Source organism: Oreochromis niloticus, linkage group LG11 (genome assembly GCF_001858045.2).
Source record: "Oreochromis niloticus isolate F11D_XX linkage group LG11, O_niloticus_UMD_NMBU, whole genome shotgun sequence".
In the NCBI taxonomy this organism is placed as follows: Eukaryota; Metazoa; Chordata; class Actinopteri; order Cichliformes; family Cichlidae; genus Oreochromis; species Oreochromis niloticus.
The window spans coordinates 5,098,084-5,119,556 of record NC_031976.2 but is presented as its reverse complement, the minus strand read 5'-3'; the positions used below and the strand labels follow the sequence as shown (position 1 = coordinate 5,119,556).

Sequence of the window (21,473 nt, the reverse complement as noted above, 5' to 3'; positions counted from 1 at the left end):
CGCCACGACGTCATCATGAAGGGGCGGGAGCAGGGCGTCGAGTGGGTAACCAAACAGCAGCAGGGGAGAAAGCCACCGGCGGATGCGCATCGTTCAGGTGAGATTCAGTGGGATATAATGATAATTATAATGAGGTGAAGGCATTGACGCGCTCTTTGACTTCTCCTGTTTTGCAGGTAAACGAAAGGACGGTTATATAAATATGAGAAAACTTAGACGCTCACGCTGATATGGTAGCTACGTAGCTAGTATTAGCTAGCAATGGGCTGACGGTAATGTGTCGCTCGCTGTCACGTTAAGCCCGCTTTCCATGTTTCACTACCCTATTAATTTTAATTAGGACAGACAGTAAAGCGGTCTTCAATAGGTTTAATAATGTTTCATTATTAGCCCGGTATTATTGCTCTTACGTGGCTAAAGGTAAAACTGCTACATACATGGCAGCGAAATCGTAACTCCTTCGCCCATGAAAACAGGATAATCAGGGAACCATCGAACCACATGTTTTTAAGGTGACTGCTCGATATGTACTTTGACAGCTATACTACTGTCTTTCACTCGGGTCATATACATTATCCAGCTGTAACTTACACGAGGATTGGGTCTTGAATGGAGAAGTGTTGCATTAGGTCACGATAACAGTTTACTACCTTTCAGTGACCTCTCACTGACCAGACATTTGGTGTGTTTGGTGGAGCTCTAGGTGGTGTAAAACTGAGTGCAGAGACAAAGCTCTGACATGCAGCTGACCAGTTTTCACTTCTGAGGAGAAGACTGAAAAATCCTGTGGTGTCTGTAGAAGAACATCCACCATGTAGAGGATTCTCGAGTGCCTCCTGAATGTTTGATAAAACTCTTATGCCTCTTTTCCTCTAGTAATGTTACAGACATGCTTAAAAGAACTGTGTTGATAGTTTTTGTGATAATGTGACAATTTATTTGTCCACACACCTAGTCACAGCAAACAAGAAAGTTCGGTTTCAACCGACATTTCTTGTAACACAAGGGTTTGTCACAAATCTGCTGTGTCATTCCAGGTGTAACACTGCACATGTGCAAAGCTCACATTTCATTGTTCAGTGATGAGTTGATAACACCAAATTGCGCATAGTTTTATATAAAAAGTGGAATTAATGGTTAGAAATCTTAAGGAAAATATCTGATTTTTGGAGAAATATAATTTTTAGTTTATGTGTAATATTTTCTAATTGTTAGAGCTCAAAAAGTTAATAACAAGCTCATATTGGCTATTTGCTGAGTTATCACTATTGGCATTTATGTAAGCCAATACATCAAATTTCATAAAGTAAAGAAGAGGAGGTGGATACTTGAGTTCTCGTGATATTAGAATTTGAGACTTGATACTAATATCCAGGAAAATATTCAATACCAGTTTTGTAATGCATCCTGCAGCAGTAGAAGTAATGGTGAAGAAGTCATAGTTTGAAAAAGTTAACTTGTAATTTTCCCAATTACAAGTTAATTTAACAAAATATGTATTTAAGATGATGTTTAGAGGTTCTATTCATTTTACAAATTGTTTAGATAATTTCATGACAGATTGTGGAAAAAAAAATGTATTTCAGAGCTAAACAAAAGGGTACAACCACCACCACAGTGCCTAGACATCTGAAATCATCATTGTAGCCTTATGGAAAACTTACAAATGAACTTTAAATAAGATGTGGTGTTAGTTTTATATAAAAAGTGAAATAAAAAATGAAGAAGATATTAAAAAAACAGAGCACTCACTGTGAAAGATTGAACCAGTCACTGCCTGCATTACAAAACTGACCTGACAGCTGGCTGCTAATTTTTTAGAGTTTTTGTTGTTTGTTTGTGTGTTTGTTTGTTTTTTTTAAACCTTCAGCTCGTGTACCTAATCTTTGAACCATCCTCACTTCTTAGCATGCGGTGACTGAGGCGGAGGCCTGAAGGCGCTGTGGGTCCATTGGTGGCAGCAGGAGCAGGAATCCAGCTTAGATGAAGGATGAAGAGCCCGGTGCACAGATGTAGGGATGTGGAGCATAGCCGTGGACAGCCTGGGGCCGGGGGAGGAACCAGCTGCCTACAGGAGGAACAACGCATCCCCATCTCCAAAGACGTCATCACTTCCTCCTCTGCCTCGGCCATGTGGTTCATCAGGGATGCCTGCGGCATTGTGTGTGCCATCATCACCTGGCTGCTGGTCTTGTACGCTGAGTTTGTGGTGTTGTTTGTGATGCTGCTGCCCTCCAAGAACCTGATGTACAGTATTGTGAACGGGACTCTGTTCAACACTCTGGCCTTCCTTGCCCTCGCCTCTCACCTCAGGGCCATGTGCACTGACCCTGTAAGTCAGGTTGCTTGGGATTATTCATGCATAGAAATTTTTAATTCTCAATGTCATGCTGACACTTAATGCTCTTTACCTTTATAAAGTTCTTATTAATGTAGAAGACATTATGGCGATTAATGAGCTGCACATATAACTGAGGTCATCTACTTTATGTACGTGTTTCCTGCTAGGGGGCCGTGCCAAAAGGAAACGCCACTAAGGAATACATAGAAAGCCTTCAACTGAAACCAGGACAGGTGGTCTACAAATGTCCCAAGTGCTGCAGCATCAAGCCTGACCGAGCACACCACTGCAGGTAGGGCAAAAAGGATGCAAAATTCCCACTGCCGCATTTGACATTCACAAACCTAGTCCTGCGCTTTGCTTTGGTGTAGTAACGTCCCCAATTTTAACCTTTCATAAATCCAGAAACTGGTGCAATTCCCGTTCTTGGAGCATGTGACCAAGGTTAGTTATTTCTAGCTGCAGCTTAAAGATAGAGCCCAACTGATACATGATTTTTTTAGACAAATACCATTATTGGTTCATTTAAAAATCTGATATTGGGTGATGTTTTTTTTTCTTTCATACCTATGAAATATAAACCGATTTCCAGAACATTTGTTGTGTGTAGCTACTTATGAGTCCTTACTAAGATAATATGACAGCGGATTCTAAAAATAGATTGGTTTTATTATCACATCAACTTGTGGATTATTTGTTTTACACTGTGCCACACTCTCCTCAGATCAGAGTCCCTCTGGTGGTCAAACTATGCAACATCAGCCCTCTAACACAGATGAAGGGTGTTTTCCCTTCTCTTGCTTACTTTTCATTTACTGGCTGTTATAAACACATAAAAATGCAGACACTAACATATTTGCCTAGAACAAAAGTGGTGATATATTGGTCAGGCTCTATTTACATTTACCCTCTATAAACAGGCCACATGCAGGAAAGTTTGAAAAGAGAAATAGTTGTAGAATATACTGTTGAATGTGTTTGGGTGTGATTGCTTTTAAAATACAGATGTTGTGGTTTGTTTTTTGTTTTTTTTAGAACCAATCCTTAAAGCAACATGAGTGACTAAATAAAGTAACAGACAGTTACAATAAAAGCATATAAAAATACAGGGTGCTACGCTACCTTTGTGAGATTCTGTTTTAGTTTCAGAATGATGACATTTTGAGCCTGTTTGAGAGTTAAGAGTTTGTTTTTTTATTAAAGTTAGAATTACGTTTAGGTTCGGACAAAGGTTTGGCTTAACCTGATGGTTCCAGTTAGGGAGAAGAGGTTACACTGTGAATGAATGCGCTCACAAAGATAGCCAAATAAACATTTGTGTGTGTGTGTGTGTGTGTGTGTGTGTGTGTGTGTGTGTGTGTGTGTGTCCCTCAAGCTACACTACCAGTCAAAAGTTTGCACACACCTTCATTTAATGTTTTTTCTTTATTTTTACTACTTTCTTCGTTGTAGATACAAACTGAAGATATCGACTATATGAAGCAAGATATATGCAGTTATGCAGCAAATAAAAATAATGTCTTATATTTTAGATTACTCAAAAGTAGCCACCTTTAGCTTTGTTGTTAGCGCTGCAAACCCTTGGCCTTCTCTCAGTGAGCTTCGTGATGTAGTCACCTGAAATGGTTTTCACTTCACAGGTGTGCCTTGTCAGGCTTCATCTGTGGAATTTCTTTCCTTCTTAATGGGGTTGGGACCATCAGTTTTGTTGTGCAGAAGTCAGGTTTGTACACAGCTGACAGCCCTATTTGACAACTGTTAGAATTCATATTATGGCAAGAACCAATCAGCTAAGTAAAGAGAAGCAAGAATCTAACATTACTTTAAGAACTGAAGGTCAGTCAGCCCAGAAAACTGCTAAAACTTTGAATGTGTCCCCAAAAACCATCAAGCGCCCCAGGAAGAGTGAGCTCTGCTGCTAAGGATAAATTCATCCGAGTCACCAGCCTCAGAAACCGCAAGTTAACAGCACCTTAGATTAGAGCCCAGATACATGCCACCCCATCCGGTTTGTGTTTAGTTGGACCATCATTTATTTTTCAACAGTACAATGACCCCAAACACACATGGCCTGGCCTCCACAGGCACCTGACCTAAACCCAATCAAGATGGTTTGGGATGAGATGGACTGCAGAGTGAAGACAAAATAAACAACAAGTGCTCAATAACTCTGGGAACTCCTTCAAGACTGTTGGAAAACCATTTCAGGTGACTACCTCATGAAGCTCATCAAGAGAATGCCAAGAGTGTGCAAAGCAGTAATGAAAGCAAAGGGTGGCTATTTTGAAAAATATAAAATATAAAACATATTTTCAGTTATTTCACACTTTTTTGTTTATTACATAATTCCATGTGTGTCATTTATAGTTTTGATGCCTTCAGTGAGAATCTACAATGTAAATAGTCATGAAAATAAAGAAAAACAATTAAATGAGAAGGTGTAGATGTTACAGTTATACAATGAAAATAAGAAATAGCATAGAAAAAATACTTTATCACATACCCCAAAACAAAATCGTATTGAGTAAAATACAACTTTGTATAAAGTACTATTGCTATTGTGTTTGTAGTTGAATTCCCCTGCAATTTCAATTCTTCTTGTTCAGTGAGAGAAGTCTAGGCTGTTTTGTGTTTGAACAAGTCTGTTGAAGTCAGGTTCAGTGTTTGGAAATGTGAAGGATAGTGGACAAGTGATGATAACTGAGAGAAGCTCTGTATTTGCATTTGTTAAACCTCTTCACTGAGTTTGTTCACATATCAAAATAGATCCAAAGAGAACCAACATCTTCTCTGTTTGCATGTGAGTAAGAATGTTGCTCTCCAGTTGGCTTGAAAGAAACTGCAACTTTCAAATGAAGGCCTTTACCAGGCTTTATATTTTATGTGCATGTAGGCCCTTGCTTTTCGATTTGGTGTTTGCTCTTATGTCCCATACTCTTTGTGGCGGAGGTGTGGTCCCTGGCTCAGCTGCAGGGGAGGGTGGTGCAGTGAGGTCAAGGGGCAATGCCTGGGTGGTTGGTGACTTAGGTGTGTGAAGTTTTTAGTTAACGATCTCTCTCTCTCGGTGTGTGAATTTTAGTGAAACCAGAGCAGAAAGTGGAGAAGTATGTCAGAATGCGGCTGCACCTGTGGGTGCCGAGCTGAGGAAACAGACAGACTGTCAGTAGTGTGTGTCAGCAATAGAAGAGGAAATAAACCCAAACAGTGTGTCTACTTGTGGTCCTTCTTCACACTCTTCATCACTTTGCCCTGTATGAGTCACTTGACAGCTCTGTGGTAGCCTATGTCACCATTTTCAGTCAAAAAAATGTGCAACTAATTGTGATTCAGTGTTCTCTCCCCGATTACATCATTAACAGGGTTAATTTTTAGCACTGACTTTCACAGTATCTTCTGGTGTATAATACAATGCAAAAATAACAATTTCAGTGACTTTGTCTTGCATCTGCTTCAAAGGTCCCACATTTTTTCTCTGTCAGATTTGGATAGTAATCACTTGTAACACCTGTTAGTTTGTAACATTTTAGTCTAGGCTTGATCAGGCTTGGTATGTCTTGAGCCACCCTCACATCTCTCCATCTTCTGATTTCCTCATACGGTGCCACACTTCCTCTCTTGGCACCCTATCTTCTGCTTTCTCTAGATTCACAAAGACGCAGTGGAACTCCTTCTGACCTTTTCTATACTTCTCCATCAGCACTCTCAAAGCAAGCATCACATCTGTAGTGCTTTTTTTTCTGCATGAAGCCACACTGCCCCTCACTAATCCTCACCTCTCTTCTTATCCTAGTTTCAACAACTCTTTTCCCATAAATTAATGGTTTGGCTCATCATTGTACATGCATTTAAAATAAAAGCAATAAAGTTATATTGTGTTTTCCCACAAAACTGCTAAAACCCAAGTTCTTCTCAAATGGGAATCTTACCCAACAGCATTTGGTTGCTAAAATGCATCAAGTTGCATGATATATACTTATTTAGGTTTGCATCCTAATTTCCCATTTACCTCATGTGGGCTGCATGTAGCCTTGGGGCTGTATATAGAAGAAATATACTAGTAATTGAGAACAACCTTAGCTCATCCAAACAACTTCAAATTCAGTATTGCTCTTACTCAGTTTCCTGTGAGTACCAACTACTAAAGTGGATTCAGTGAATTCTTGTTGCGATAGGTGATGAACAAACACACATAGAATAGTATAGCTTATCGGGCCTTTATATTGTAATTATGTTCATAGGCATGATTGTAGTCACAAAGCAGTAAAGCAACATATTAAACCTTCTCAGGAAATCCAGTAATGATTTCCAAACTCTCACTGTTTGTGCAGAACACCCAGCTTTAGCACTAGCCTTACCACCAGCTTCCTGTTTGCTCAACTGCAGAGAATGTAAATCCTTAAACTTTAGTATTTGCATTAAAACACTTCATTTTTTTCAGTCTAAGCCATATTTCATGTTGTCTTTTAGTTTCTTTATATATTGACAAAATGTTTTCATCCTGGTTTTAAGTAGAGATGGACCGATCCGATATTACGTATCGGTATCGGTCCGATACTGACCTAAATTACTGGATCGGATATCGGAGGGAAATAAAAAATGTAATCCGATCCATTAAATATCAAAAAAGCACCTCAAAAAACTTGCAACATGGCGTAACTCGGCTCATAACCGTAGCACGTCGGAGCAGTATGCATCACGTGATAGAGCGGCTGTGTGTATTTGTAGCCTCGCTAGCAATCTGGCATTTCATCTCCGAGGAAGTTATCCCAGAGAGAAGTAAAGCAAGTGTGTAAGTTCATCTCTGAATGTTTGTAAAGCGTTCCCATGTTAAGCTTAACAACCGATATATGGAGCGACTGCCTCTTCCCTCTCCCTCCCTCTCTACTACTACTTCAATCTACTTCAATCGTGAAACTGATCAATGATCAGCTGATCGGCTTTTCTGTCGCGAGTCCGTCTCTCTTCTTTGTTTTTGGCCCACTTTGCGCCAGAAAGAGGAAACCAGCGGCGGAACAACAGCAGCACGTTTAAGCTTGATAAGCTGTTGTTAGAATTTATTTAATATTACTTTCTACACCAGGATCCTTTTCTACGTAGCTGACGGCTGGTAACTGTGCAGGGGCGGATCTAGCAAAGTTTAGCCAGGGGGGCCGATAGGGCATGAACAGGGAAAAGGGGGCACAAAGACATACTTTTCTTTCTTATTCTCATTTAAAATGTCTAGCTTGTAATAAATAATTATCTGAATCTTACACCCAAAGTTTTAATCTGATGTAAAATGTATAGAAGTCCATTACTGTATATAGTAACTATTAAGTCTAATATACCCTAGTAAGCTATAGTACTTTTTCCTTTGGGAAGGTACCATCTGTGCAGTCTGCAATTCTGTTGAAGAAAGATGTTGAATTTTTTTAATTATTCTTGAAAAATAATTTATTTCTGTGCATTTTTTTTCACCCTGCATCAAATTAAAGTTGAGTACATCGATTAAGCATCATGAGGTGGAGGGTGGTTCCCCATTTTCTTTTGCTGGGAGTTTGCAACCCTATTAGTTAGGTTGCTTAATATTTCTGCTAAGTACTCTTTAAAATACCACAATAGGGAGGATGGAGTAGGTTTAAGTTTATTAGATTGATCAGTATTGCTGAACTATGAAATATTTTGGGCGCAGTGTATTTTTTGCATACAGGTATAACAGAATAGCTTTAGTGTTGTTGTTTATTTAAACTTGAGTATGAACTTATACAAAATGCAGCAAGATATTAAAAAAACAGTTTTATTGATTAAAAACACACTATATCGGATTCATATCGGTATCGGCAGATATCCAAATTTATGATATCGGTATCGGTATCGGACATAAAAAAGTGGTATCGTGCCATCTCTAGTTTTAAGTGGCATTTGCATCTTGCGCTTCTCTTACAGTGTTTGCAAACGCTGCATACGGAAGATGGACCACCACTGTCCCTGGGTCAACAACTGTGTTGGAGAGAACAACCAAAAGTACTTTGTGCTTTTCACAGTAAGTCTACTGTTAATCTGTAAATTGACAAAAAAAACACCCTGAAGGTTACGCCTCTTATGTTGCATGATTTTCAATCATAAAGACAAGTCACCAGTTGTTGCTATAGAAATGGAGAACAGTTTCTTGGTAAATGCCACTCTGTTTGTGGTTAGTCTGTGTTGTCAGTTCCTGCTCATTGTATCCACTTTCTCATTTTTCTTTTTTAACCCAGATGTACATTGCACTCATTTCCCTCCACGCTTTGGTCATGGTGGTCTTCCATTTCCTCTACTGCTTTGAAGATGATTGGACGAGTAAGTGCTTTTTCCTTTTTTACAGTTCTCTTTAGCCTTCAAACACATAAAGAACAAAGCTCCAGATATGAATAGACATCTTCCCTCAAACATAACAGTACAAAAAGTAATTTGCTTAATTTTATATTTTGTATTTACATACATAGCCATCTTACAATATCCTTCACCTTTGTTTCCATTTCTTAAAGGACCATATATCTGTTCTCGTGTTTATCCCATCCTGTTAACATAAATGGGGGACAAAATAAACAGAAACACCTTCTACAGCCAAGAAAATCATTGCAATTCAACACCTGTACCTACAGTTTCAGCAGCTGGACAGTTTAACCTTTATGACTGTTAGATGAAACTGCATTAATCTTAGTTGGAGGTTTAGTTGTTTTTGGACATTGATCAACACAGCATTAATGTTTTTAGGCCTTGTTGATACAAAATTGATACTTGTTTGTAGGACGTAAGTTATAACATAGTTGGATTTGGCCTTGGAATTATGGTTGAAATTATTTTATTTGCCCATGCACAGAAACATTGTGGTATTTGCGCACAACCTTCATAGGTGTGAATAAAAATTTTGTGTAGGTACATTCTTACGGGGCTCGAGTGTTGCTTTTGTTGTTTTATTTTCACAGAACCATGTCTCACTCATAAGGCAAATGTAGCCATCTGTATCAGTGGCTTTCATCAGCAGTTACATACTCGGTCAATGCAGTTTACTTACTGTCTTAAAGTAATGTTTACTGTTACCAATTGCAATGTGCCAAGATGCATGTTTTCAATTTCTCCGTCATATTTAGGTTTCATGCGTTAATGCTGAGGATAATCAGGATCCACATTGTGCACAAGGTCAGCTGTAGTGACAAAAAATGTCTAAATTAGACTTCATTAGAGTGCTAGAAGCCGCTCTCACAGGCAGTCATTTACTCATTTGATTCACTGCTCGTACTTTCAGTTCTACTTCCTAATGCCAACAGAGGGTTTAATTTTGACTTAAGACTTCATGGTCTCCTCTCTGTACCTTTTTATATACACCGATCAGGTATAACAGTCTGACCACTGACAGATGAAGTGAATAACACTGGCTTCTCTTCTTAGTAGCACTTGTTAGTGGGTGAGATATATTAGGGAGCAAATAAACATTTTGTCCTCAAACCTGATGTGTTAGAAGCAGGAAGAAGGGGCAAGTGTAAGGATATGAGCAAGTTTGACAGTTTGCGTCAGAGCATCTCCAAAACTGCTCTTGCGGGGTGTTCCCGCTCTGCAGTGGTGAACCAGCGACAGGGTCATGGGCGGCCAAGGCTCATTGATGGGGAGCAAAGGCTGGCTCGTGTGGTCCGATTCAATAGACGAGCTACGACAAATTCCTCCGATTTCAAACCAGTCGAGCATCTGTGGGATTTGCTTGAGAAACAAGTCTGATTCATGGAGGCCCCACCTCACATCTTGCAGGACAGATACCACAGCACATCTGTTGAGGCATGGTCGAGTGGAGTGCATGCCTGGAAAGGTCAGGACTGGGGAACCTACACAATATTAGGCAGGTGTTCATAATGTTGTGCCTGATTGGTATACATATATGGACTTCATGGACATCCATTCTTCCAATTTCTATCGGTTATTCTATTCAGCGGTGCTGGGAGGCTGGAGCCTATCCTACCTGAGTGCATCTACATACAACACAAAATCAAAGTTGCACATTTTCCCTCTGGTCTATAGTGGTGGTTGTCCAGCTAGATTTCTTTTTCATGTGAATTGCCCAGTTTTGACGATGTTGGCTTTTTTTAGTTTCCAAAGTTATCACCCTGGCACTCCAAAAAAAAAAAATCCACAACTTCTTATCCATAAACAAGGTTTATGGGATAACCGGGTCATGAGGTCAGGAAAGAGGTCTTGTTGCTGAGTTTTCAAATGATTTTTTTGGTGGGCTTTTAGCTCGTCACTGCAGTTGCTATTTAGGTCCATAATATTCAAGAGAACACAAGCATTTCTATTGGTGATACCTCCAAAACCCAGCAACTGAAACCAAAACAATCTGGACATACGTAGGACCACAGGCTAGAGCAGGGGTGGGCAATTCCAGGCCCCGAGGGCCGGTGTCCCTGCAGGTTTTAGATCTCACCTTGGGTTAACACACCTGAATCACATGATTAGTTCGTTACCAGGCCTCTGGAGATCATCAGGACATGTTGGCCGTTTCTCAATGCTCAAGTACGCGAGTACGTACTCGCGTTCTCGGTGAGTACGTACTCGCGTTCTCGGTGAGTACGTACTCGCCGAGAACGCACGGGAGTACGTACCCGCCGAGAACGCGAGCACGGACTCGCGATATGTACAATTGGAACACCTGCATACGTGATGATGTCACAGGTCCGGAGTTTTTACTGCCATCCCCTCCTAATTTAACTGTGAGTAACATGTTATGAAGCTTAACTGTAATCACAGCCAAACCGGATTACTCAGGAACAAATAAAACACTGAAATAAACCAAACATTAACATTTAGAAGTGATCTAAGTGACTTATATATCATTTTTAACCTCAGTAGTGAAACCTCTATTAATAAAAATAGTGTACATGTACATACGTGTACATACATTAATAAAAACAAGCAGGTGAGATGTTAGAACGCTTTTATTTCTATTTTAGTGGACACTCAATACTATAGACAGCTGCTGGAGTTTCTTTAACCTGAGTAGTGAGAAGACCGCGAGCGGGGGGGGAGGTTGAAAACGATGTGCCGGGAGTCCGCTGTCGAGTTTTGGACGAAATGCATTCTGGGATATTTAGCTGTACCAAGTCCACACCGATGCTTGCTCGATAAAACGGGCGGAGCGAGAACACATCCGGGAGTTTTTCGCGTTTTCGGCTTGATGCGTACTTCGAATTGGAACAGTACTTGGTCTCCGACTGATGATGTATCACGAGTACACGAGAACGCAAGTACGCACAAGTACGCATATTGAGAAACGGCCGTTGAGGAGATAATTTAGCCATTTAAATCAGCTGTGTTGGTTCAAGGACACATGTAAAACCTGCAGGGACACCGGCCCTCGGTGCCCACCCCTGGGCTAGAGGAAAGGATAATTATATGGCCATGCTTGCAACTCTTTAGGACAAATGAAATTATGAAATATTGTTGACATGAGTACATCTTGTCTCTATTTCTTTGTTGTGACATTTATTTTCCTTCCAGTTAACACTGATGCCATAACTTCCTGATCCCATACAGCAGTCTTTAAGAAGTTGACTTAAGCTCATACTTGCTGACTTCAAAGCTTTGCATCGTCACTGTAGAGCTGCAGTTGAATGCAGTAGTTTTTTGATAGAAGTGCAGCAGTTCCTCTGTGAACCTCTTCTTTACCCTTTCACTTCTCTGTGTCCAACTCCCTCCCATTCCCCCAGAGTGCAGTACCTTCTCTCCTCCAGCAACAGTTATCCTCCTCATACTCCTGTGCTTTGAGGGCCTCCTCTTCCTCATCTTCACCTCTGTGATGTTCGGCACCCAAGTCCACTCCATCTGTACCGACGAGACCGTAAGTGACCCAGTTACCATCCTGTTAACCACCTCCTTTTAACTCCTCTGCGCTTCAGGACTTCTCCCTGCTGCTGCAACTCTCAACTTCTTTTAACATGAATATCTTTAACGTCTCAAAACATCAGCTGACGTCTCTTACTCTGCAGCAGAACTTCAACCCTAAGTGCCTTAAAAGCAAATAATTTGAGTTACACCTACCATCATATCTACATGCATACAAAGCAGAAATTGCAGAGCTGGATCATAGACTTATGTAGAGCCTGATTTGTTTTTGCGACCAAAGGAAGTCACCTCCTACTGGCTGTTTTTCCATCTTTTTTATGGCAGAGTGACAATAACAATGCCTTAACTGCAACCTGGCCATGTTTAATTCATACTGTCTTTTAAAGTATGAGGCAACTGTGGCTGTCACTGTTGCAGTATCAATCTGTAAATAGGACCTTTCCTCACACGAGACATTTAGACTCAGCAGGAAAAGTGCAGGTGTAACTCATAACAGCAACATTTCAGTCCTTTCCAGACTTGTGGATTAATGTGATACATAATCAAGTTATTCTGTACCCCTGTGCTTCTTTCTGTTGTGGAGATGTCTCATGTAACAAAAGGTTTATTACCCTGGTTTATCTATACATCCATCCTCATCCTTCTCCTAGTGTTACTACCCCAACTATATAAGCTCTCTCTCTCACTCACTTTGTCTTTGGTGAGCTGGTTAAACCGAATAAAGTCACAACTTTTCACAGGCAAATAATAATGATAATAAAGGAGACTAAAACGCACATCCCAAAAAAAAGTTTACCAGTTAAACTGCTGAGCAGAGTCCAGATTTTACACCTGCTGGTCACCAGTAGTCTGCCCCCTGGTGGTGAGTCTAATGTGCTCTTCATGAAGGGCAGGCCTGTATGCAATTTTATAATAAGGTCCGTTTGTCAGTGTATCAGTAAAAGAAGGAATCTCTGTCTTCTCAAGTTTGGAGCTGAAATAATCAAGCACACAGCGCCTGTGTGCAAGTGAAGCATAGCTCACCAAACCAAACTCTCCCTGTTTTCAACTTCTTTTTGTCTGCAACTCCAGACTTTATTTATTATGAAGAGAGGGCTTTAGCATACACAGGGCTGTGCAACACACAAGGGAAGGACACAACAAGGGCTCTCCACTGTCCTAATTCAGCAGCGCCCGACGTGCAGCCCTCGATGATCTTATTTTTATCTTTCTAATACAGAAATGGATATTTGGAATTTGTGATTACTGTGATCGCTGGGCCGCAAAAGCACACCAACTGAAGTTTGGTTGTCTCTCGTTTTCAGGGCATAGAGCAGTTGAAAAAGGAAGAGAGAAGATGGGCTAAAAAAACTAAGTGGATGAACATGAGGGCGGTATTCGGACACCCTTTCTCCATATTGTGGTTTAGCCCCTTCTCCACCCCTGACCACGGGAAGGCTGAGACCTACCAATACGTGGTGTGAAGGCTCAGCGCAGGGAGTGAGGCGGTCCGATCAAAACCAAAGTGGGAAGGCCCCCCCCCCCCCCCCCACCACCACACACACACACAGCTCAACGCGATTTACACTGTATATCCCACATTAGCAATGGACAGCTTTTCATGTGCTTTTTTTGTGTTGCCAACTAAGTGCACTATACGTTTTATTTTTGTGTTGCCTTGAGTGAGTCGAGTTGCAGAGAAAAAGAAACACTTTACAGTCGTGTTTGCAAACACTGTGATGGATCTGTTTGTTTCTGACCTGCTTTCTTTCTCCTCTGTCAGAAGCCCCTCTCTCTTCTTACTGTTTCCTTTTTGCTTCTCCCTAAAGGGTTAGTTCAGCTAAATTATAAAGAAAAAGCAGGTATTATGTATTTCCTGTAATTGCCAGCTAATTTCATTACAGTGAAAATAGGAAATGATGTATAAGGTAAAAAAAAATGCTCCATAAATTGGTGAAGCAGAGTTTTAGGACATTTTAAAGACTTTTTTTTTAGGGTAAAACTAGCTGGAAAGTGCAGTTCTCCAGATTAGATTAAAATCACACATCAGGGTTAGAGTTACTGTAATTCCACATTAGCTATTCTGATGCCAGTAGAGAGCTTAGTGGATTTTTTTATTTTTTAGATGAACTGACCCTTTAAATATTACTCAATGTCAATGTGTTCCAGACATGGACTGGATAAAGCTTTTAAATGGGTCTACTCTAGAATGGATTGTCTGAACCATTCAGTAATCAGACCCACGCTCAGGCCGACCCTCTGTTATAGTGCTGTAGATAGCACATCAACATCTTGCCTTCGTTACAGTGGGAGTAAATTTTTCATAGTAACTGAAAAAAATCTCTCAAGAATCAAATGAAAAGAAAGTGAAAGCAAAACACAACAATTCTAAGAAATAATTTACATTAGAATTACATAGAGTGCTCCATTTGGTTATGATTATCTTCACCTTTGTTTCTGGGCTCAGACTTTTCCTCTGTGGTCTTTTTTTTCAGCCCCAGTTCTGACACAAAGCTTTCATGTGGGCTAGTTACGTTTAGATGAACATGTCAGTGGACTGAAAGTAAAACTCGATTAATTAGAGAATGGGCTATCCCTCAGTCTGTCCTACCTGAGATGTTATTATGACTGCTGTTGACATTAGAAGGTAATATATAAAGTATTACCACTTGTTGAATCTGTGCTTCACTGACTGTTGTCTAAAAGTAGCTGACCAATGGGGACGCAGCACTGTAAGCCCTGACATGAGAACTTCACAACGGTGGCGCTCTTGTACTTTCTATGTATATTCTACCTTTGAGTGTTTTTGCTCTTCTTTGATTCACTTTTTTCATTCTTGGGAGATTTTTTTAAATGTCATTATTAGGACAAAAGTTAATTCCAAGACTTCTGGTCTGTTATGTTTGTGATGAGATTTTTCCTTATTAGCAGTGACTTTCAGATTGTCTCATTCTTACATTTAGGGTGGACCTGAAAACATTTCCCATTTTTTAAAACCAGAGCTCTGTTATCTCATCATGTAAAAACCTGTACATTACACTGCATTTAACCCTTTGGGTTCTCGTTAATGTAAGACTACATGAGGCGAGGGATTGCAGTGGTACCAAAAAGCAGAGCTGATAGCCTGCTGTGACTAAAGGATAGCAGATGTACTGAATATTTAAAGTGGACTTGTTATGCTCATTCCCAGCTCCACAGTTCAATTCTTGGTCTCTATTTTCTTTACACTGTGAATCATGCAAAGCTAAGCTAGTAATCTTTATTTATCCTGTGAGGGACCTTCGTGCTCATCTGAAACGAGGTAGTGTAGTTCCCTACCTTTGAGGCAGCCCTTTCTCAAAACCAACTATATTCTAATTGGCTGCCTCTTGTAAACAGAAGGTTGGAGTTGGATGGAGCTTCTGTGTCCACAGTCAAAGCCAGAGATGGCCATGTTAGAGACACCCTTTGTCTTTGACATCAAACAGAGGAAAGCGTAGAACAAACTGTTTGAAACTGAGTTTAGAGCAGTCTCACCCCATTATTTGAAACTTATTTAATATAAGCATCCAGCATAATAACACAAAGTATGGCTCAAAATAAGGAAAAGCAAAGCAAATTAGGTCTGATTTAATAGCTGACCCTTGATCAGCTATTGAAAGTCAGTTTTGGAGGATCTCGGTGATTAAACAACATAAAAGACCAAAAAGTCACGCTGCAGCCTAATCATGTTTTCAGTGATTTTTAGCACCTACAACATTGTCCCAGTTTCCTCTCTGATACATGCTCAAGAAAAACAAAGCCTCTTGGAGGACAGAAATGCATCTTATTTTTGGCTAAAACAAACCAGGAGGTTTCTGGTTGTTCCAGCAAACCGAACCAGATTCTCAGTGTTTAAGCCGGCAGTCTGAGTTCTGCTAAAGGAAGGAAAAGGAAAGCCTTTCAATGGTGACTGATGTCGACCTCAGCCTGTCTTTAAGCAGTAAAAACATGTGGGTTAGAATGATGCTGACAGCCTGTCAACAGCCACATATGTTCATTCTGGTTTTTGTTTTTTATGTTGTTGTTGGGGGTTTTTTTTGTTTTGTTTTTTTTTGAAGAAAGGTTTAGCCTCCTACAGTAGCCTCCCACTAACACTCTGTTTGCATGAATACGTGCCAGTGAATCACAGCTCTAAGCCCATGTGGTGTTTTGATGTTGTGAGCGTGTGCCAAATTCAATAAAACCCACAATTCTGCGATTATTTGGGAACCCTTTGATATGAATTTGCTCTGAAGGGACACTGGCTTCAGTTTAAAATCCTCTTCGCTGCCGGAAATGTATAAAATCGTGTTCGAAGTTAAAGAGAAGACATGGATTTAGAATATTCATTTCTGCACCACGCCAGACTACAAAGCATTTAACTGAGGTATTAACATTCACGATTCAATTTAAAGTACTTAAAAAAGAAGAAGATTTAATTGCACTTTGTATTTCTTTGTATTTATCATTTGAGATTTTCTCCTGGGTGAACTCCTTTGTTCCAAAGTGTGCGGTTTTATTCTTCTATTCTTTGTTTACATGATATTGTGTGTATCCTTTGTTTCTGAATGCATGGTACAGCTGAAGGCTAGTTTAATTGTGTATGTGAAACACTGCTGGTATGATGAAGCAGCTGAGTGACGGCAGAGATTATTATTATTGTTTTGTTTTGTTATTTTTACAGAAATTTTAATTATTTCTAAATATTCTGAAGAGATTTCAGCACATGCACAGAGAATAAATTCTTCTCAGATGCAATGCAACAACTGTGTTTGCTTCCGTTTCGAGGTGCATTTATTTACTTTTGCCTGTCACTTTATGTTCAAATAGTAATACGGGAGCAGATGTGGGGTTTTTTGTTGGGGTTTTTTTTCCTCCTTCTCCCTCCTGCACACAGTTCTTATATGGCCCTCACATCCCGCATTTTCCCTCCGTCCTTGTCTTTCATCTGTCTGGGATCTTCCTCCCCCCGATACTGTGTCCTCTCCACACTCATGCATTTTTGCTTTGGTTGATAACTCACTCTGCCGAAAGCTTTCCGAAGCAGACAGCTCTTTGTAATCTTGACTGAGGTAAGCTTGCCAACAGCAGTCACATTGGCCGTCCCATCAAGCTTGACATGTCACATGTATGCACGCTTCAATCAGAAGGCCGACGTGTGTTTTCAGTTCCTCCTTTGCCGTTTTACTTCAACCAAACGGTTTGAATGAATGAGTGAGTTCTGTCTGTAATGTGATGCATGTGCCATCTATTTATTTTTGAAGTGCATGCCAGTCTTTTTGGACAGCAGCATGAAATGTTGGGCATGTTTCTTTAAAAAATTGAATAACATGGAACCTAAAGCATTTAGAGGACACTGTTAAAACTCATCAAAAGTCATGCTTCTAAATTCTCAGTTAGCGTTAACTGTAACTTGTGGCCATGAAGCAATCTTTGCACCAGTACACTAGAAGATGGCTGTAAAATTCACTCTTTGCACTGCATAAATATAAGTCCCGAATTTGAAACAAATATTAGGTTCAGCCGTCTGAGTTACCCAAATGGATCTTTGACTGTCACTAAAAATACTCTGTCAAGACTCAGGTTTTTTTGTTTTTTTTTACATTTAAAACACAAAATTCCAGAAAACTACCTTCAGTGGCATGTACTTGAGTTTCTTAGCTAAGCATAAAGACTATAAACAGGGCACCTGCTAGCCTAACCCCGTAAGCACTCTAAAGCTCACAGAACTACATGTTGTCCCAAAAAGTTGATTCTGTTCATCTGGACGTAGCGTTATCAGTGGAAGAAACGTTTTGTCACTCATCCAAGTGACTTCTTTAATGTCAACTGACTGCAGGTTTACCTGACCTTATAAAATAGTACCTTTGCACAATGACTGAAACCACCACCGTCAGGAGTCAAGGAGGCAATTTACGTGAAAAAGGAAAGACCATCTATGAATCGGGGAGAGGGCTTAATGGTACCTCTCACCATCTTACAATGCTGTGATTGCAGCCATTCCCCAACTCTCTGTGAATGGTACTCATGACCATTGATCAATGGTTTTTGATCAGTGGTGATAACAAATTTGCATATTAATGATCAAAAAACTCAACTGCCCATTGTTTGCCATTCAGTCATTATGCAAATGTACTTGGATGATTGACGAAACGTTTCTCCCACTGAAAACGCTTAGTCCAGATGAACAGAAGCAACTTTTAAGAATTTCCTTGCCTGGATGATTGAGCATGCATCCAGACGAGTACATGTTGCTTTAGGTTAATATCTTGGAACACAGTCCTTCTAAAATAACTTCTTACATTAGTTCTAGAAGTATCTGTCAGCGTTAGTTTTTGCCATTATGTATTAGAAATCAGAACTGTCGGCCATCTTGAAATGAACCCCAATGTTCAGGGTGACCTCTTCAAATGCCTTCTGTTTGGACAGCAGTCGTGAACCCCAAATATTGAGTCTACTTTAATGAATGCCAAACATTTTTGAAGCTGGAGCGTGCCCTACTATCAGTCAACATCCACACATTGGACATCAAAGCCAGAATCGCATCCAAAACTCAGACATTGCGTATTTATCAAGCAGGGCTTTAAAGACTCCTTAAAAATGACTGATTTACCAGTTCTAGAGAAGCTGACATGTTTTGAGTGGGAGCCAGGTGAAAGCATCATTACTGTTACTGGTGTTGTATTATAAGCTGCTTCCTGCATTAGCCTAAGCCTCAAGTTTGTGGTAGCTGGCACTTGGTTTGGATTAGGAAGTAACATTCAAAGGTCTGAGGATAAAAATAAACTGACAAATGATTACCAAGAGGGCATCCACTGAAGCCTCATTTACTTCAGCTGGACTTAAATGTGCTTTGAGACAGCCAGCCATTTCAAATATGTCTCTGGTGCTTTGTTGTAGGAACAAAGACCTGTAAAAGTAATCACATTCCCATCAGCCTCGGCTGCAGTTCAGTTTAGGTGTTAATTAGCAACCATTAGAGCAGCTGGCTCCACTGCCAGTCCTGTTCCCTTTGCTTCCTGGCCAGTACACACAGGATAAACAGCAGCAATGACAAGTAACTCTTTAAATGATTAAACCCTCAACCTGAAGACTTTAAAAAAAAAAAAAAAAAAAAAAAAAAAATTAGCTGGACATGTTTAAGTGTCCGAGGGACTAGCACAAAAAAGCAAAACCATCACATAGTAACATACTATCACCAGTTTTGTGTTGTGGATGTCATTGATGGTGCATGCAGGTGATCCCATGCAGTGCTTTTTTTTGTTTGTTTGCTTTGTTTGTCTCTGCTCCTTCATCTCAGACCTCACTGTTTTTTGTCTCCAGGGGATCGAGCGGCTGAAGGGGGAGACAGGGAAGTGGAGGAAAGTGCCGTGTTGGGAGGCCATGCAGATTGCATTCGGAGGCCCCTTCTCGCTGTCCTGGTGCAGCCCTTTTTCAGGCTTGAGCTGCAAGAAGAGCCCCGAGGACCACGTTGCCATCCCCCAGGGAGAGATCATCGAGGAGGATGTCATAGAGATACCACTCAACTAGCGCCACCTGCTGGGGAAAGCATTAATTGCAGACTGGCAGGGTTTCTTGACAAGCACAAAGATATTTTTGAAACTGGACTTTCAAAATTTTGAAAAACTGCCGAGAATTTATTTTTAATTATTTATGCATTTTTTATGTACAGGACTTTTTTCTGGATATATTACCTTTTACAGTTTCTGTTCCTACCTTCAGTGTAGCCATTTGATAGGTGTGCAGAGCACCCATTATCAAACTTTAGTATCTTAGCTTAATACTTGCACACATAAGTGAAGTGAAGTGAATGTGCATTTTAAGGATCTCATATTTCTCTACTGCATCTGCCAAACCTGCAGCATTTTCCTGAATTTGTCTCTAGTGAAGGAAAATGCTGTGAGGACTCAAAGCTCAGTCAGCTCAGTGTTTGGAGGAGAGAATACTGTAAAGTGCCTCCCTGAGCTGCCTCAGGACACCACTAACAGCAGCTCTGCTCCAGCACTGTAGCACAAACGGTTCCTTTCAACCTTCTTGCCTTTCCCCCAGATTTTTAAACAGCCAGTTTCACAGATGACGGTTAAGCCTAGAAATGCAAACTCTCCATTTGAAAAAGGTTTTTAGTCTAAGATTAGGCTTGACCCATGTCGGAGAAACTAGTTCGAGCTCACCTCGTGCCTTATCTGTCTTTACTGAGCAAATGTTTGGAACACTATATTGTTTTATTACTCGTCTTGATTCCAGACTGTCTCAAGTTGCCATTTTCATATTTCTCGCTCCATTGCACATGTGGGAAAAGGGCACTAGATGACTTCATATAGAGGATTTTTATTGTGTGTGTATGTAAGCTGGAGGATAAGGGCTTCTAACTGCTAAATGGCTGCTGGACATTATGGGATCACTCATGTTTAATCATGTTTACATTGCTTTAATAATCTACTCATTGTGTGGGTTTCTTCCTTATGTGAATGGTCATTCTTTTTTTGTTCGTTTTTTTTTTTTTTTTTTTTTTTTTTTTTTTTAAATCTAGTGACAGATTATTTGTTTGTTTTTAGCAAATATATCTGCAGTGTTTGAATTGTATACCAAAAGCTACTGACAGTCCAGTTCAAAGCATAATAGGAACATATTTTCATACTGCCTTATTGTCTCATCTAATCGACTGCAAGAAAGCAAAAAAAACAAACATATTTATCAACATGTCAGAGGACTCCTTACATTGTGGTATATCTCACCTCCTGTTGTGTTTTTCTGCATTGATTCCATTCTGTTCCACTGTGACCACTTTCAGCTCTTCTGCTTCGATGACTTTGATGATAGCCAACTACAGAAGACAAATACAGCTGTTGTGGTAGAAGTGTGTATCATAATTGGAGAAAACATTACACCTCATTTGCAGCTGAGGCACAGCTAAGTGGTCTGTAATAAATGGGTGTTCAGACAGAACAGCAGGCATGTTGTCTGTATTGTCCTGGGGGAAACACAGTGCCCTCCAAATTTTCATTAAATTTAATTTGAACAAAACAGATCTGCACACCAGAGCTTGGCTTTATCGTTTAGTAGTTGTCACTGACCCATGTGGAGAGGGTTTATTTTGAATTTTTACCTCCAGCCTTTAATCATTACGCTTCTGTCGACTACTGCAGCTGGTCATTTGCATAATTTTGTGTGAGCTATCTAGCTTTTGTGGGCATTGTAAGATAACATATTCAGCTGCAACTAGTTTGAACTAGTTGACTTTAGCACATGGTGCAAGTGGAGAAAACGTTTCCTCCGTAATTTTCTGGGCATGCGGTCTTCT

The 21,473-nt window shown here is 40.2% G+C and overlaps 1 protein-coding gene across 2 annotated transcripts; it reads left to right on the top strand.

Moving 5' to 3' along the window:
* zdhhc3a (zDHHC palmitoyltransferase 3a) lies at positions 1-21,118 on the top strand. Of its 2 annotated transcripts, XM_019364524.2 has the most exons (8): positions 1-97; positions 1,909-2,332; positions 2,509-2,633; positions 8,267-8,363; positions 8,578-8,659; positions 12,058-12,188; positions 13,498-13,697; positions 19,496-19,633. In XM_019364524.2, the coding sequence occupies exons 2-7, from the start codon at positions 1,991-1,993 to the stop codon at positions 13,654-13,656; spliced, it is 936 nt and encodes a 311-aa protein (XP_019220069.1). In that variant the 5' UTR covers positions 1-97; positions 1,909-1,990; the 3' UTR covers positions 13,657-13,697; positions 19,496-19,633. The 2 variants fall into 2 exon arrangements, with proteins under 2 accessions (XP_019220069.1, XP_019220068.1); XM_019364523.2 differs by lacking the exon at positions 13,498-13,697 and having other exon boundaries at positions 19,496-21,118.
* Positions 21,119-21,473: the final 355 nt, after the last annotated feature.

What these genes read in the sequence shown, in the direction of transcription:
- zdhhc3a (XM_019364523.2), top strand. Translation starts at nt 1,991, where the DNA reads ATGAAGAGCCCGGTGCACAGATGTAGGGATGTGGAGCATAGCCGTGGA. An exon ending in GGGCCATGTGCACTGACCCT is followed by an intron (nt 2,333 to 2,508) that starts GTAAGTCAGGTT and finishes GTTTCCTGCTAG; the next exon opens with GGGGCCGTGCCAAAAGGAAA. An exon ending in AGTACTTTGTGCTTTTCACA is followed by an intron (nt 8,364 to 8,577) that starts GTAAGTCTACTG and finishes TTTTTAACCCAG; the next exon opens with ATGTACATTGCACTCATTTC.